Source organism: Harmonia axyridis, chromosome 2, assembly GCF_914767665.1.
Source record: "Harmonia axyridis chromosome 2, icHarAxyr1.1, whole genome shotgun sequence".
In the NCBI taxonomy this organism is placed as follows: domain Eukaryota; kingdom Metazoa; phylum Arthropoda; class Insecta; order Coleoptera; family Coccinellidae; genus Harmonia; species Harmonia axyridis.
In genome coordinates, this window is record NC_059502.1 from 36,805,720 (window position 1) to 36,821,744 (window position 16,025).

The 16,025-nt window shown below is 34.2% G+C and overlaps 1 protein-coding gene across 3 annotated transcripts in view; it reads right to left on the minus strand.

Annotated features, from left to right (window-relative positions):
* Nucleotides 1-6,313: 6,313 nt before the first annotated feature.
* LOC123672345 (glutamate receptor ionotropic, kainate 2) overlaps nt 6,314-16,025 on the minus strand; it is a 730,109-nt gene continuing 720,397 nt past the window's right edge. For all 3 annotated transcript variants that reach the window (XM_045606425.1, XM_045606423.1, XM_045606424.1), the window contains one exon: nt 6,314-6,452. In XM_045606425.1, the coding sequence (XP_045462381.1) occupies nt 6,387-6,452 (66 nt within the window). In that variant the 3' untranslated portion in view covers nt 6,314-6,386. The remainder of the gene's footprint in view (nt 6,453-16,025) is intronic.

Sequence of the window (16,025 nt, forward strand, 5' to 3'; positions counted from 1 at the left end):
AATACGAAACCAAGATATACTTCACGAAATTCCACCACTTGAAAATTTTGATTAAGAAAAATCCATAAACCTGCGTTCTTAAGATATTAGAGTTGAAATTTCGTTATCGAAAAATATTCGACTCTGAGGGTTATTGGCCAATATATTTTTCCCTCTTTGTTTGATACAACATGCTTACCTTTTATTCATATTCAACACTATAGAAAGTTTGATGGAATAATTTCTTCCTGAAAACAAATAGAGAATGAAGCTTAACGTCATTATTCTCATAGTTTTATAAGAATGGAACTTCCAGACTCCAGTTGAATACGAATCTGAACTACTCGAGACAACAGATAATAATAATAAAATTCCTTTATTCAGTAAAAATTACAAGTTAGGAATAAGATAAATAACAACTTTGAAAATTACTTTATTTTCATTTACAACTTCCATTATCAACAATAAATATCAATAAAACCCAACAAATTCGATAATACAGGGGGTACTCCTGGACTGAGTACCTAATACATTGTATTCATAAAGAATATAGTGATAACTTATATAATAATTATACAAATGAATTCTATCGTAGACAGATTAATGAAATATTCAGAGTCCGATACAATAAATGTGACTTACTATCATACTGATTGAATGGAGCGTATATTGGTCAATAATATTAGGCCCCTGCTCTTCAATACACATTTTTTTCAATTAGTCAATCGAACATTTGATATCTAAGTCTAAAATCAAATGAATTAACTGAATAACTCTGGTCTTAAGTATGGTCTCAAGATAAACATAAAGAAGACAAAATTTATGGTCATCACTAAAATAAATATTGATCATGTCAGGATACGGATAGAAGATCAGGAAATAGAAAGAGTAAGAAGATTTAAATACCTGGGATGCTGGCTGAATGACGAATGGGATCCTGATGAAGAAATTAGGAGTAGAATAGAAATAACTAGAAGTACCTTTTTTAAAATCAAGACATTGCTTTGCAACCGTGATCTGAGTTTGACTACTCGATGGCGAGCCACCAAATGCTATGTACTGTCCACACTGTTATACGGAGTTGAGGGGTGGACGCTGAAGGCGCGGACCATGTCACGTTTGGATTCTTTTGAGATGTGGTTATACCGACGGATACTAAAGATATCATGGACCGAACGAGTAACAAATGATAGGGTACTCGAAAGAATGGATAAAGAACGGGAGCTTTTAACAACAGTAAAGCGAAGAAAAGCAGCTTATTTCGGCCATATTTTCAGGAACAGCAAGTACAGTTTTCTGCAACTAATCGTTGAGGGAAAGATCGAAGGACGAAGAGGCGTCGGGCGTAAAAGATTCTCTTGGCTGCGAAATCTACGCCAGTGGTTTGATATAAGAGAGGCCAGTACGATCATCCATTTGGCACGAGACAGAGAGGAATTCCAGTTGATGGTCGCCAACCTCCGTTGAGGAGACGGCACTCAAAGAAGAAGAAGAATAACTCTGACTTAACTTATTCCTTATTGCCTCTGTATAATAACCCATTTTTTTATTCGAAAATACATCTATATAGATGAATTCAGCTGAGCTTTTAGGTATAATGTATTATGCATTTTTCCTGACATTTTTCTGTGATATTTCTGAGTAGTTTGGATGTCATAAGAGTTCGACAAAAGATTATGTTTCATCATTGTGATTGTGTCATTTCTTTTTCTCAGCAAGTTTTTATTCTATGGGTATAATAGTTCTCAGTTCAAGCATTAGTTACTGTAAATATATAATTGAGTCACCAGAAGAGAATAATGTATTCGCTCATAAAAGATAAACCTTATCAAAATTTCTTTTTGACAGGTACACATTGAATAATGAACAATTCATATCAAGTCAAACAAGATAATAGGTAGAAAAATTCAATCAGGTTACTTTTCAGTTTGTTCAAATTGGACTGTGAAAAGATTATCATTACATTTTTGAATTATTAGCATAGGGTATTGAATTGAAAGATATTCCAAAAAATATTTCAGAAACTGGTCACAGAAAGTTTCTGCCTCGGCGCAAAACTGAATGGAAAAAACCTCCAATAGTTCCCTTGAATCCAATTATAGAAATGGAAAAACTAATAGATTTTATTGAAATTAAAGAGGAAAAAATAAGAGAAGTAGTACATCTGAGCGACTACTCCCCCATGTATTGCTCACAAGTTTCAGAAAAATAAATAAGACTAACTATCAGTTGAAGGATAAAACGGAAAAATATATTATGAGGCATTAAACTCTCAGTATTTTAATAGATCATTCAGAATAGTCACCATTTACGAAGTAGCCTTGAAAGTTTCCCTAGAGTTTATATGGCTCTATACAACTAGACCAACATTCATAGGAATTACAACATTCTCAACCTTGGAGCTTTGCTAATAAAACACCAACAAGATTATTTTTAGGATATCTCGATCTCAATTCATACAATATAATAAGAAATTTTCATAAAAAGATTCAAACATGTTTGTATAGGATATTGAATGATGAATTCTACACACAGAAGAACAGTCTAACTCATCATCACGAAATAATTATTAATCAATGATTATCCGTTTTTTGACTAAATGTGAGGTTCCTATCTAATCAAAAAAATGTTGTTCTATTCAGAACAAAATATGATGAGTATAGGAATTAATGATGAGTATAAAATAACAATTGGAATAATTAGATCAAATACTAGAAAAATATTATCATGTACTCCATAATTCAAGACTTAATATTTTAAGGGTGAATTTATTCGAATAATAAGCTTTCTCTGAAGATATTAGAATGATATTAAATTCTAGGATCATTCATAACAACTTTGATGCTTCAACGAATTTTTCTTATTCGTATCTATTAATTTCTCAAAAGAATTCAAAGGAAACTTGAAACGATAGACGTTTCGATACATTACTTATCTCCTTCAGGGCTCTAAAATGAATGAAGTCATATATAACAAGAGACAAAATTTAGCTAAAATACACATTTCAAAACTCAGTCATGTTATGATATAAAAAACAGTTTACTATAAACTACATAATAGGTACTACTAAAAACTTATCTATTACGATAATGGTATATTAGAATTTTTCAAAATAAGATGAAAAATATAATTCTAATAATTTTCAACCGTGACTATAATTTATAAAAAAACCACACTGAATTTCATTTTCAGATGTACCATGTACCCATCTCAAGATTACAAGGCTATTTGGTAATTGATTAATACTCTCTCTTTCTGATAAACTAGCAAGAGTAGTATTAATTTTTGACCAACTTCTTTTGTTTTCGAGCGAAAAATGGAGAAATGGTGATATCGAAAAACATTTATATCTTCGCCAATACTGATGATAGAGCTCTAAAATTAAAACATCATACAGGCACTTTTTTACGTAGAATCCAGTTTTAACAGAGTTTTTAATTAGGAAGCTATGACCAAAAGTTATGTTTTTTCAGATGGGAACACTTGATTTTTCTCTCATTATTTTCAAAGCTTAATTTTTCCTGATTTCGAACATCGTATGATTTGTCAATATAAATATAAATAATAGAAAATGGTCAAAAATCTTTTTTTATCTTAGAGTCCAAATATTTCTATGATTTCAACTGTTGATGAGCACAGAAAAACTTCCTATAACAAGAGCAGTGTCCTTCCGTCAATCTGATTGTTTCTATGCTTCTTACCTATTTCAACAAAATTATTATCTAGATATAATTTATAAATTTTTATTTCAAAATGGATCCTGAAATAATGAAAAGATCGACTATTTCATAATTCAGAAAAAACATTCAAATTATTATGACAATACCTAACTGCGTAATCAATTATTGCAATCAATTATTAGATTTAGCCCTGCAGTTCTTTGTCAGTAGGTATATTTGATTGAAATCATTTTTTGAGATTTCACCATAACGAATAATAATACGAAACAAAATAAAGAAAAACGCTTTTTTAAAATATAAATCTTTAATTACTTGTATTGCGACATCCTTGATAGAAAATCTTGATAAGTTGTAACAGATGTTTGTCACATATATCAAGCAAAAATTTTTTTATCTGTCTTCAGTTTTCAATGTACTATCTGCAGGGCCGACGCTAGCCAAACTGCCGCCCTAGGCAGAGATCCATAAAAAATTGATAAAAATTAATATTGGATAATCGGAGCCCAGCGCCGCTTCAAGCTCGAAAAAAAATGTATTTTAAATGTAATTATTTTTTATTTTGATTCAATAGATGATTCGGGATAAGTGAAATGTAATGAACAATAAACGTGCTCAACTGAATTCTAATGAATAAATAATAAAATATATTAATTGAATTCAGTTTTCAGATCCTTCTGCTGAGTTTTGACTACATATAACCCTCGAACCTTTCTTCATTTTTGCTTTGATATGATTAAATTAAACAACAGGATGCTGCGAATGAACTATTATATTATTTTGAATTCAAAATGATGTTTGAGGTATTCAGATGTTTAAGATTAGTAAATTCAATAAAAAATAAGTGAAATTCGTTTAAATGAAAAAAATATAATAAATTCATTCTTGCAGTAATCCAGATTTCCCAGAAAAAGTAGATAATGCCGCCCTCCATTATTTGCCGCCCCTCTAGAGAGAACCCTACAGTTTCAGATTCCTAATTCAGTTCGATTTGAGAAAAAGCTTGAAAATTTGTTTTTTGTTTAAGATTATCGAGTGATCGGATGATGCGAATGAACCATTATTCAATTCGAATGCGCCCATGCCCAACACTAGTTAATTTGATATAAAAAATAAAGAATATTTTAAAATAATGGAATGTGGTATGAAATAATAAAATTTCTTATATTTCTTAAGAAGGATCAGTTAGAAGTGATGAAATGGAATCGTTTCCTTATATTCTGCATTCCATTCTGAAGAACCAACATTCTGATTTAAAAGAAAATAATCGAGAACCCCAAGTGGCAATAAAATTCGGCAACGTTAAGCGAACGCCGACAAACCTGATGGGTACATGTGTTTTTTTAGCGTCAATAACTCGTAAACAACACTATGAGGGTATCACGCCACATCTGGATATTTATGAGTATAATGTATAATGCGGAATCTTTGATGGTTTTTGATGTTAATTGAATTTGTCGGTATTCGTTCCAGTTGTTGCTGATTGAATTAAATCTCATTTGGTACTATGAATTTCTACACATGTGATTTTTGTTGATCAAGTTCGAAATGCCACCCTTGAATTTTGCCGCTCTAGACGACCTACTCCCTAGCGACGGCCCTGACTATCTGACGATGAATGTGAATTTTAAATTGCACACACACAGTACCCACCAAAAAACTATTGAAAATGAATATTTACCTCGTTAAAAGTAGGAAGGTAGAATTTTGTCAATAATTAACTATTATTCCTGATTTTTGTTGGTTGTAATTATTGTTGTGTAGACCAAACTTTCAGTAATTTCAAATGGATCATATTTTCACTACAATATCAGTATCATTGAACATATTTATAAAAAGGAAAATTAACAATGTTCCATTATTCAATCTACAATATATTGGATAACTTCCAAAAAATATCGAAACCATAGCAAAACACCTTGAATCAATAAAATTTTTTCAAATTTGATCAAGTTGTTTTATAACTTTCCATAATTTTCTATATCCTACTCCTACTAGATATCCCTTTACTGTATGATGACCAGGCAGAATTGCCAGGTTCAACAAATCCTCGAAGCACACGGCAATTTATATGGGATAGGTTGTTACTTAATCGATATTGGGCTGGATGATATAATTGAGTCCCAAATACCAAAATACCATGGGTTTTTGTGAAAGTTTCTATTATTTTCATAAAACATTGAGAATCGAAATACCCTTAACTGTTAAATAAAGATTTTTTTCGGTACAAATATCAGTCCTTCGTCTTTTAGTTCCATATTCGGATTATCTACCTAAATTAAATCAACACTAGATGAATAACTTAATATATCACAATGTTGTCGTACTGATAATCGCGTCCGGCAATGTCCTTCCGATCACATCCGGACTATTGGAACTATCGTCCGTGGCGTCGAATTTCCACAGAATCGTATCGGGGATGTTACAGGACATCCCGCTTTTTACTACGTCGCATGCGCCCGACTTGAGGTAGTGATATCGACCCTCAACTATCTCCCGATAGCCGCTGTCATGCTCTGAAATGTCTCTGTCGCGTGCTACGCTCTCAAAATAGACACTGTCTCTACCCAGAGATGCGGATTGGGCTATGTTTGGACAGGAGGGAACTGTTCTGTAGTTGAGGGTCGCGGCCCTGCTCACAGGACGCTGCAGGTTCGATGGGCCGCCGCAACAGTTCCTGATAGGGTTGGAGTTGAACGTGGTGGTGCCGCCGCCCACCGGCAGAAAGCGCTAGGTATCGTCATCGTAGATTATCGGGGGCCTCTTCATTTCACTCATGGGGAGCACAACGCCGTCCTGAAATTACATTTTGTTTTTATTATTAATGTAAAATTTATATGGTTCCTGCTTGAAGATATCAAGGAGAATATATTTTCTTTTTGTCAACGTTTCTAAATGCAATAGATATTTTTTTATTCATAATAGCGCATAGATAGGTAAATATTTCACGAAATAAATACCTCTGTAATTTTTGATGTTTATATTGATTAAACATTATTATTATACTCTACAGGTTGGTCAACGAAAACTAAAAACCTCGATTTTCCGTCTTGAAAATGCAAATGTGGAAAATCGCTCAGACCTGTTAATTTCTGATTGGAGGATGAAAAACTCTCCGCTTTTTTCACCCCCACAACTTCAACCCCCTAACGGGATTGAACACAACCTCGCATCCCCAGAAATACAGGGTGTTTCCTAAACATGCGGCAAAAATTCAGGGGGTTGTTCCTTGGACTATTCTAAGAATATTTTGTCCTTTGATGATTTTTGAAAAACCTCTTTGTTTCGAAGATACAGGGCGAACAACATTTTTCATATTTTTAAAATTAATAATAGTTTAAATAAAAATGCGTACCGCACTGTGTTTAATAAGTAGGTACAATTTATTTTTAAATTTGTTTAACAACATTCCAATTACTAAAAACGGCCAGTTTTTTGACTAAAAATTGATAAGTGCAGATGGTAAAGGAATACAGATTAAACACGGTTTTCATTTGAATTCGTTTTGTGATGTATTAGCAATTTTTATTAAAAAAACTGGCCGTTTTTAGTAATTGGAATGTTGTTAAACAAATTTAAAAATAAATTGTACCTACTTAGTAAACACAGTGCGGTACGCATTTTTATTTGAACTATTATTAATTTTAAAAATATGAAAAATGTTGTTCGCCCTGTATCTTCGAAACAAAGAGGTTTTTCAAAAATCATCGAAGGACAAAATATTCTTAGAATAGTCCAAGGAACAACCCCCTGAATTTTTGCCGCATGTTTAGGAAACACCCTGTATAATGAAGTTCACCTTCTTCAGCTGTACACCGTTGACTTCAACATCTACGTTCTCATTATAATTTTTGAATACCTGATATCTCTCGTTTAGACCAATCATACATAATTAGCAACCCTGCACCCCATCCTAAAGGTTGACATTATTTCAGTTGATACTATGGCTGTGTCGTCATCAGCATAGACGAACAAATCTCACTTTAGCTCGAATATATCGTGGATGTGCAAAATGAACAGCAGCCGGTCCTATAAATGAGCCCTGTGGAACACCCACCTCCACGCCAAATATCCCCTGCTGCAGAACAAAGCTATAAGAGTCCTATTCGGTTTTCCTTATGAGACGCCAACAAACTGCGTTTCACAGGCAAAATAAATAATAATCTTATCAATAATTTTTACTGTTGAAGAAATCTGGAGAGTTACATCAACAAATTTCCAATAATAGGAATAAATCTCGTCTCAAGAAAGTTCTAGAATTCTAGACAGGGCAGAAGATCTCTGTATGAGTTATAATGAATACAAGAAGTTATCTATGTCTTTGAAACTTCGTGATGGGTAGGTGTAGCATATTCAAAGTCATTTGGAGGAAGCAAGAACATTTCTGTTGCATAAGAGTTCTACAAGTTTCCAGAAATTCCTTTGGGGCCAGTGGATTTATTGCCTAACAATAATTTCAAATGAAATGATTTGTAGATTTAATGAAGAACCAAAAGGTATTTTTGTAGGTAATATGTACTTTCATGTAACCTCCGAACAATTTACCTCATGTTGTGGAAATTGAATCTACATATATCAATGGAATCGTCATGAAATAGGTACATAAAAAAAATCGAAAAAAGCAATGATTGGAGTCGAAAGTTTTTGAGAATTCATCAATTCATGCGTGCATTCGTTTCCTTCTGAGTGGTCATATTTTAATTTACATGGGACTAGGGAACATCACGTCCTTATATACAGGGTGGCCATTTGAAAACGAAACAGACGAGATTACAGACGAAATAAAGTTTTTCGATAGAAATGCTCGGACAGGTCGATTTTTGTTTCGAGGGGGACAACTTAAGATGTAGGTTATGGACGCATAGCGCTTCAACCCTTGCTGCTACAACCCCCACCCCCAATTTTTGAATAGGGAAGATGGGGTGAGTGATACCTCAATTTAAAGGTATTTTTATACTGATTTCAGCACAGTAATTGTTTTTTCATTTTATGCATTAGTTCTCGAAATATTCATGCGTTAGTTAGTTAGGAAGGAAGCCACAGTCATGGTTGTTTTGAAGCTCAAAATGTCGATTTTTCACAAAACACTACAAGTGCCATGAAAACACTACTTCATTTTCAAATACTTAGTTAAGAATATTTCGAAAACTATTGCATAAAATGAAAAAACAATTACTGTGCTGAAATCAGTATAAAAATACCTTTCAAATGAGGTATCACTCACCCCATCTTCCCTATTCAAAATTTGGGGGTGAGGGTTGTAGTAGCAAGGGTTGAAGCGCTATGCGTCCGTAACCTACATCTTAAGTTGTCCCCCTCGAAACAGAACTCGACCTGTCCGAGCATTTCTATCGAAAAACTTTATTTCGTCTGTAATCTCGTCTGTTTCGTTTTCAAATGGCCACCCTGTATGTATGTATAGACGTGGTCGAAGGGTTTGACAAATCTCCGTGAAAAGAGGAAAGTGGCATTCTTTTCTGATAAACCATTCGACTGTCGAATGGGCAGAGAATGCTCATAAATAGTGACAACTACTTCAAATCGGTGTATTCACACCGGACGTGACATATGGACCTGATATCATCTTGGATGAGAAACTGACATTCAACCAACACCCTGGACTATGGCGTCTAAAATTATGCTTGTCAATCGTCTTCACTGCCCTGTTTTCGCAGCAACAAGTACGTCCAAAACAAACTGATCTAGAACGAAACTATTGTCAGTTCCACCGTAACTTACATTTCAACGTGACAACGAAATTCAACAAGTAACAGACCTTCAAAATAAATTCCATCTCGACCTGATTTGTTCGCAATAGCCAACTCCATCGTGAAGCGAACTTACCATCATTGAAGAAATTTCTCATGCAAATACTCTCAAAACTTGTGAACACGGAAACACACCCCAATCGAATATTCCGAGAATATCCCAACTCCGACGAATCGACCACCAGATATAAGCGTCCAAAGCCAATATATTTTTTCTAAATCCTAAGAAAAGTGACAGATAATCCCAAAATCCGCCATTTAACTCCTTTCAAATCGGGATGAAATACTCTATGACTCGTATATTCCAAGCAGCAGGTTAGGTTTAGTGGGTAAGAGTGCTACACTGCTCGCCTTTTCATGAACTAGTTTGTCAATGTGGATTCCCAGTGGCGTATCCAAGGAGGGGAGATAAGGGGGACATATCCCCCTCCCAGGAGGAATATCCATTATATTTAACATCCTTATATATCACAATCTTATTATGAGTAAGCAAATTCTTTGGAAAACCTCTTCAAAAGAAGAAAAAATTTGATTTTTTTTTTCTTCATCTCCCCGAAGGCTTATGTCTGGGTACGCCACTGTGGATTCCCACTGCTTCAAAAAAAAAAAAAATTTAATAAGCTATGATCATGCTTTATTTGTTTTTAAATGATAATTGGACGGTGACTGGTTCAGGGAAGACGGATATTACTGTACCTCAGATCCTTATAAAGCTATACATATACAGGGTGATTCACCGGGATGGCCTATTAGACGTTTATGGAAAACTAATCATAATTTTGAGCTGAAAATTTGCATATTGGGGTTTGAGACAATGCTCTTTCTCCCTAAAATATTTTCAGATCGCTACAACTTCCGGTTATTCCGGAAACAGACTACTACTTCCTTATTTCAAATGGCACACCCAGTATATCATTGCATCATTAGATAGCTTTTTTATGGCAATTTCGGCAATATGCCATACCTTGGGTGAAAATTCAACGGTTCATGAGTTATTGGGATTCTTATGAAAAAAAAGGTGGCGATGGGGACTCACATTTTTTTGAATATTTCAGCAGAAAAACCTTTTTTCGAAAATTTCTTTCGTGATTTCTCATCGCCACCTTTTTTTTCATAAGAATCCCAATAATAATAATAATAATTTTTACTCAAGGTATGGCATATTGCCGAAATTGCCATAAAAAAAGCTATCTAATGATGCAATAATAGCAGTAGTCTGTTTACGGTATAACCGGAAGTTGTAGAAATCTGACAAGATTTTAAGGAGAAAGATCATTGTCTCAAACCCCAGTATGCAAATTTTCAGCTCAAAATTATGATTAGTTTTCCATAAACGTCTAATAGGCGATCCCGGTGAATCACCCTGTATTAGATGAGATTCATTCTAATGCCGTCTATCTTCATTTATTGTCATACATCGTAAAATTCAGTTGTTAAGTCTTCCTTCATGTTTTGATAGTTTATTCGTCGGTTTTGTTTCATTCCTAGGTATTTATGAAGATCGTCCGATTTCATTGCTCTCCTGTCCATTGGCAAGAGCGATCGGTTCATCTCGAATTTTTCCTCACACTACGCTAATAGTACGACACTTGTCCAGTCCGAATTTCATTCTCACGTCTCTCGAATAATTTTCTACCAGGTTGACCATAATTTGCAAGTGGTTTTTGTTGCCTGTTATAAGTTTTAGGTCATCCATGTATGACAAATGATTGAGTGCAAAAGTATTTGTGAGCTTTTTCAGTAGCATCCATTTGGCCTGGGAGGTAGGGGGTCGGTGTAGCCAGTTGATCTATCCAAAAATTCTCGATATCATCGACGCTTGGATAACTTCCTGGTGTTGCTGATATATTATTATCGTTTAACATCCTATAGAATTTTCTTTCGGAGTTTTCAAAAATCATATTATCCTGTTTTCTTCTATAGCTCTCATTGTATCTTCTCAGTCTTTCGGAGTACACACTAAGTTTTTGTTTCAGTGTGTCTAAAATTTGTTGAGTGTTTTCGTTGTTTGGATCATACGTTGTATATTGCCGGTGACGATCCATTATTATATTCACCATTTTTTGAAGATTTCTAGGCGGCGAACCTGTTGCAATTTGGGTGAGCCTCCGAATATCTTATCGGGTGCTATGAACTTTGTCTTCTAGCCATTTTTGCCAATGTGGTTTATTTTATTTTTTTTCCCTGGCTAGGTTTTGGCTTCACACCTAGCACTCTTTCTATTGAAAATGATGCACAGTGGATAATAAGGTGCAATGATTCGAGAAATAGTTTCTTGGATGTCCTCAATCTTGGCAGAATCGGTCGTCTTGATGGATCTGTGCCCTCAAAATCTATGACGCATCTATTCATTATGGCAGATAATCGCTCCAGTAGTTCTCTTTGGTCTTCTTCTGGAATTTCCACGGGTACAGAATATATATTCCGTCGTTGCGCATCTCTTATTGGTATCGCATCTGAATGGTTCTGTTCCTCAGGGTTCATTTGTGTGTTAATTTTGGGCTGGTTTTCATTACAATGATGGTTTTCTTCAAATGTCGCTTCGTTGTTAGTTAGGTTCTCGTTCTGTAGCCTCAGTTGGACTTCATTCCTTATGTTGTTCAGTCATCGGGTACAAGTTTATCCCCCAATATGACCTGGTATTAGTCGGCTACTTCTTGCTCAGAATTTTGGAGTTCGGGATGGTTTCTGTGGAATTCTGCAAACAACTTTTGCCGGTAGCCTATTTTATCCTATTCCAATTTTGGTACTTCATAGAATCTACGCATGATCGGTTCATTTATAGAACTTGTCCATTTCGTGCTTCTTCTTGGTGGACCTGCTTGGGGATCCTGCACAGCACCTTCAGCAATCGGAGAAACTCGGGTTATTTTTTTTCTAGAATGTTGAGATTGTGGTGGCATAGCATTTAGATCGACAGAAGCCCGTCTCTTTAGTACTCTGCCACCGACGTCCCGCATGCTGTCATGTACAGCGCCGGCTCCAGACACGCCCTGACGATTCTCAGGCAGCGGCTGAATATTTCGATTCCTTAACTTCACCATCATACATGAGTTCTTCCGTGTCGTGGAGGGAACCGCCTTTGATAGCTTTTTACGGTTCGGAAAGCTGCTTTCCACACAGCTTCGTCCGTTACCCTGGACAGGGATCCTTTGTCAGGTTTCAGTTTCCCAGGTCAGGAAGCTCCTGGAATCTGCGGTGAGCAGAAGTCGATTCAATTCTCCTGATAGGTGAATCCCTAAGGATTTTTCACCCGCTTATTATTAATATTTTTATTATTATACAGTGGTGTCAAATAATTCAAGAGATGGATTTTTGTTCGTCATTATTGTTCAGTATTCTTCGCTTTCAGTGAAGTGATCATCACAAAATTGTACATGATGCTACACCTCAATGCAATAATTGCATTGAATACCCATTGAAAATGTCAAACTGATGAATTAGTCGTGAATAAAGAAGAGTGAACTAATGGCAAATATGATTATGGAGAGAGAGAGAGAACTTTATTGACTACACATCAAACGGCTATCGACCGAAGTCTTCCAGCCAATATGATTATAATTACCTTGTTATGTTAATCCTTCGCCATTTACGTGCTTCAGATCGTACGTATTCCTTGGTGGGAATTAATAATAGTTATCATTATTGACTGATATTATTATATTACTGTTGTTCTGTGTGATTGTTTGAGATTGCTAAAACGAAAAAATTGTATTCCAGGCTCGACCAAACATATTCATATTGACCCAAATTTGTTTCATTTGTAGTCGAGAATCCAATGTATAGATTTTAAAACAATCAGAAAATATTTCAATCGTGAAAAGTTATTTTTATTTTGGCATGCATCTTCATCGCCAGATCCTTATCGTTTTTGTTGATTTGTCAATTTAATATTACATAACGTTGTTGAATAGTTCTTGCACTAATTTGCATCTGAAAAAGCTATTCTTCATTGATCCCTACGGCTTTTAAACTTTTTGGGGTATTTATCGTCATTACTTGTGAGTTACATGTTTTGGCGAAAAACGTATCTCCTTAGCTGTTTTGCTTATACAAAGTTTCATTTTTATTATGCTTCATTATTCCGCTTTTTTTTTAAATATTTAGACGAAAAAACGAAAAAACAGCATTCTTCATTGGCACACTATCCAGCTAGTATCTCTGCTCTGAAGGTTGATTCATCCAAAGTTTTCGGCTAAAAAGTTGATATGGGTAAATTGTTACTTTTTATCATTTATTTTTGCATTCAACTTTAGGATCTTCTTGAAGGGTGCCATCTTGAACATTTTTCAGCAACATCTAGTTCAGTTGATGATCAGCGTATCCCAGAAACCAAAAAATGCTTGCGTTATGAGAGCAGGTTCCCAACGTTCTGGCTCCTGTTTTACTTGTGAGCAAAATTCTTCAATTGGATCTTCGAATTCATCTTCATCGATGACTTGGCTCGCATCATATCCATAGTACATGGTTTGTTCGTCTTATGAAGCGTAAGGCCTCCAATGAAAATATCGAAATAATAAATGAATGATAAAAATAAAATATTTTATGTGCAGATCGTATTCCGCCTAGAAATGTAATTAGATAATATGTGAAAACGATAAATACCCTTAAAAATCAAAATACTTCAGCGATCAATGAACGATATCCCTCTTAGCTGCAAAGTAATGAAAAACTATTCAAATATGTTCCTGAGTTCAATAGTTATGAAAATTATTAAATTTTATAGCTATGTCTCATTTGAACAGTCTGAAACTTGCAAACTCTTACAGCATAAAGTTCTACAACAAACAAAACTAAGATTAATTAACTGGTAACCATTTCTTATACATGCAGGTGCCTGGTCCTTTAAGTACGAGGTAGACACAGACAAACGAAGGTCGAAAGCATCATCTCTACGATCTTCGTTTCTCACAGCAAGCTCTCATATACGCAATCCAATAGTTCTAACATAGTTGACTAATCGAAATATTCCAAGTGCTCACAATCATAGTGTTTGATGATATAGGGGGTTTGCTCCTATGTTAATGAGTTCTTAGCATTTATCCTTTTACCACTATGAAGTAAATAGGAGCTTAGATTTCGGATGATCAATAATATTCATAGTCTTAGGTGATGAGGTAGAGTGTTATATTCAGAACCTGAAACATCTAGGTATTTGAATGAGATAGTAACTAGCTGCACCTGAGGTATTCGAATCGGCTTTGACGTGGAATGGAACTGATCCAGAAGGCGTAGAATAGCAGTTCACTTTGATGCTGAATATGAGTTATCTGATTCGACAATACCTACATATTATGAAATATTGATGGCAATGAAAGTAATTTGATCTATTATGTAAATTTACACATTGGTGTCGAAATAATATATATTTTTCACAATTTTGTAAAGCTATTCAAAATTATTAAAAAATTATAAGTGAGGAAATAGCTATCTCTTTCCAAGTATGGAGAGTTCATTGTTTTTATCATGAAATAATTATTCGTCATCTTTAGTTGACATTTTGCTCGCATTGATGTCAAAATATGGGGCATCGAATGTGAATCGCATGTAAACTTGATACAGAGTAAAGAATGGCGACACAAACAGATGAGATCTAGTCGAATGATTGTGTAAATTCAATATTTGTCGAATTTGAGAATGAACATTGAATGCAATTTCTTCATTACAGGTGGGTTTAAGGTAGTTATTTCTATTATTGATTCAATTGAATAAGTGTTACTTTTTCAGGACTCACAACACAAGTATCAAATATAATAAAATGACATATTTTTTTGCAGAGTTGAAATTCAGAGGAAAATGTGGTAATAATTGTGTATTGTAACGATAAAATAAAACTGAAACCAGGAAAAATCAAAAGGATTACAACTTGACAAACAATCACAATTTTTTTTTCAATTTTTCACGTTATTCTTTATAATCTAAGAAGGAATACAATATATGATCAACAATTATACAGAGTGTATATATTCAGTGTACCAATTAATCACCATTTCTTGAAAAATCAATGAAATTTATTATTACGATTAAAATATTGCTTTTTTCCTAGAAAAATTGAGGTCAAACACAAAATCATAGTATGAGCCTTACTACCATTGCCTTTCATGAAGGTAGATTGGGCTCGGTTTGCATAAAAGGTTTTAGAAAATATCGAATAATTTTACTATCCCAATATTCAGATTCCAAATTAGTTTACTCAAAATTCAATTTTCAGATCTCACAACATCTCAATTCTTCAGAATTGACTAATTTATAGTTGAAAATTATGCATCCTCAATAATTATTAATTGTACATTATATTTCTTAATAAATTCTGGAATAAAATAATAATTTGAAGCTTCAATTGCAATTTCAGACTTGAAATAATCCCACTTTTCTAGAGACTTCTAACTGATATTCGATAAATTTAGGTACACCGGAATAATCTCCTAAATAACCAAATTTTCAGATTTCAAGAAGTCTAATTTCTCCAGAAATTGCTATTTGGTATTCTAAATCTATGCACTCTGTAAAATTGCTGATCATATATTATATTCTTCAATAAATTATGAAGAATAGCCTTACAATTAATTTTTCAGAATTCAAAATGTCTCAGTTCTCCAAA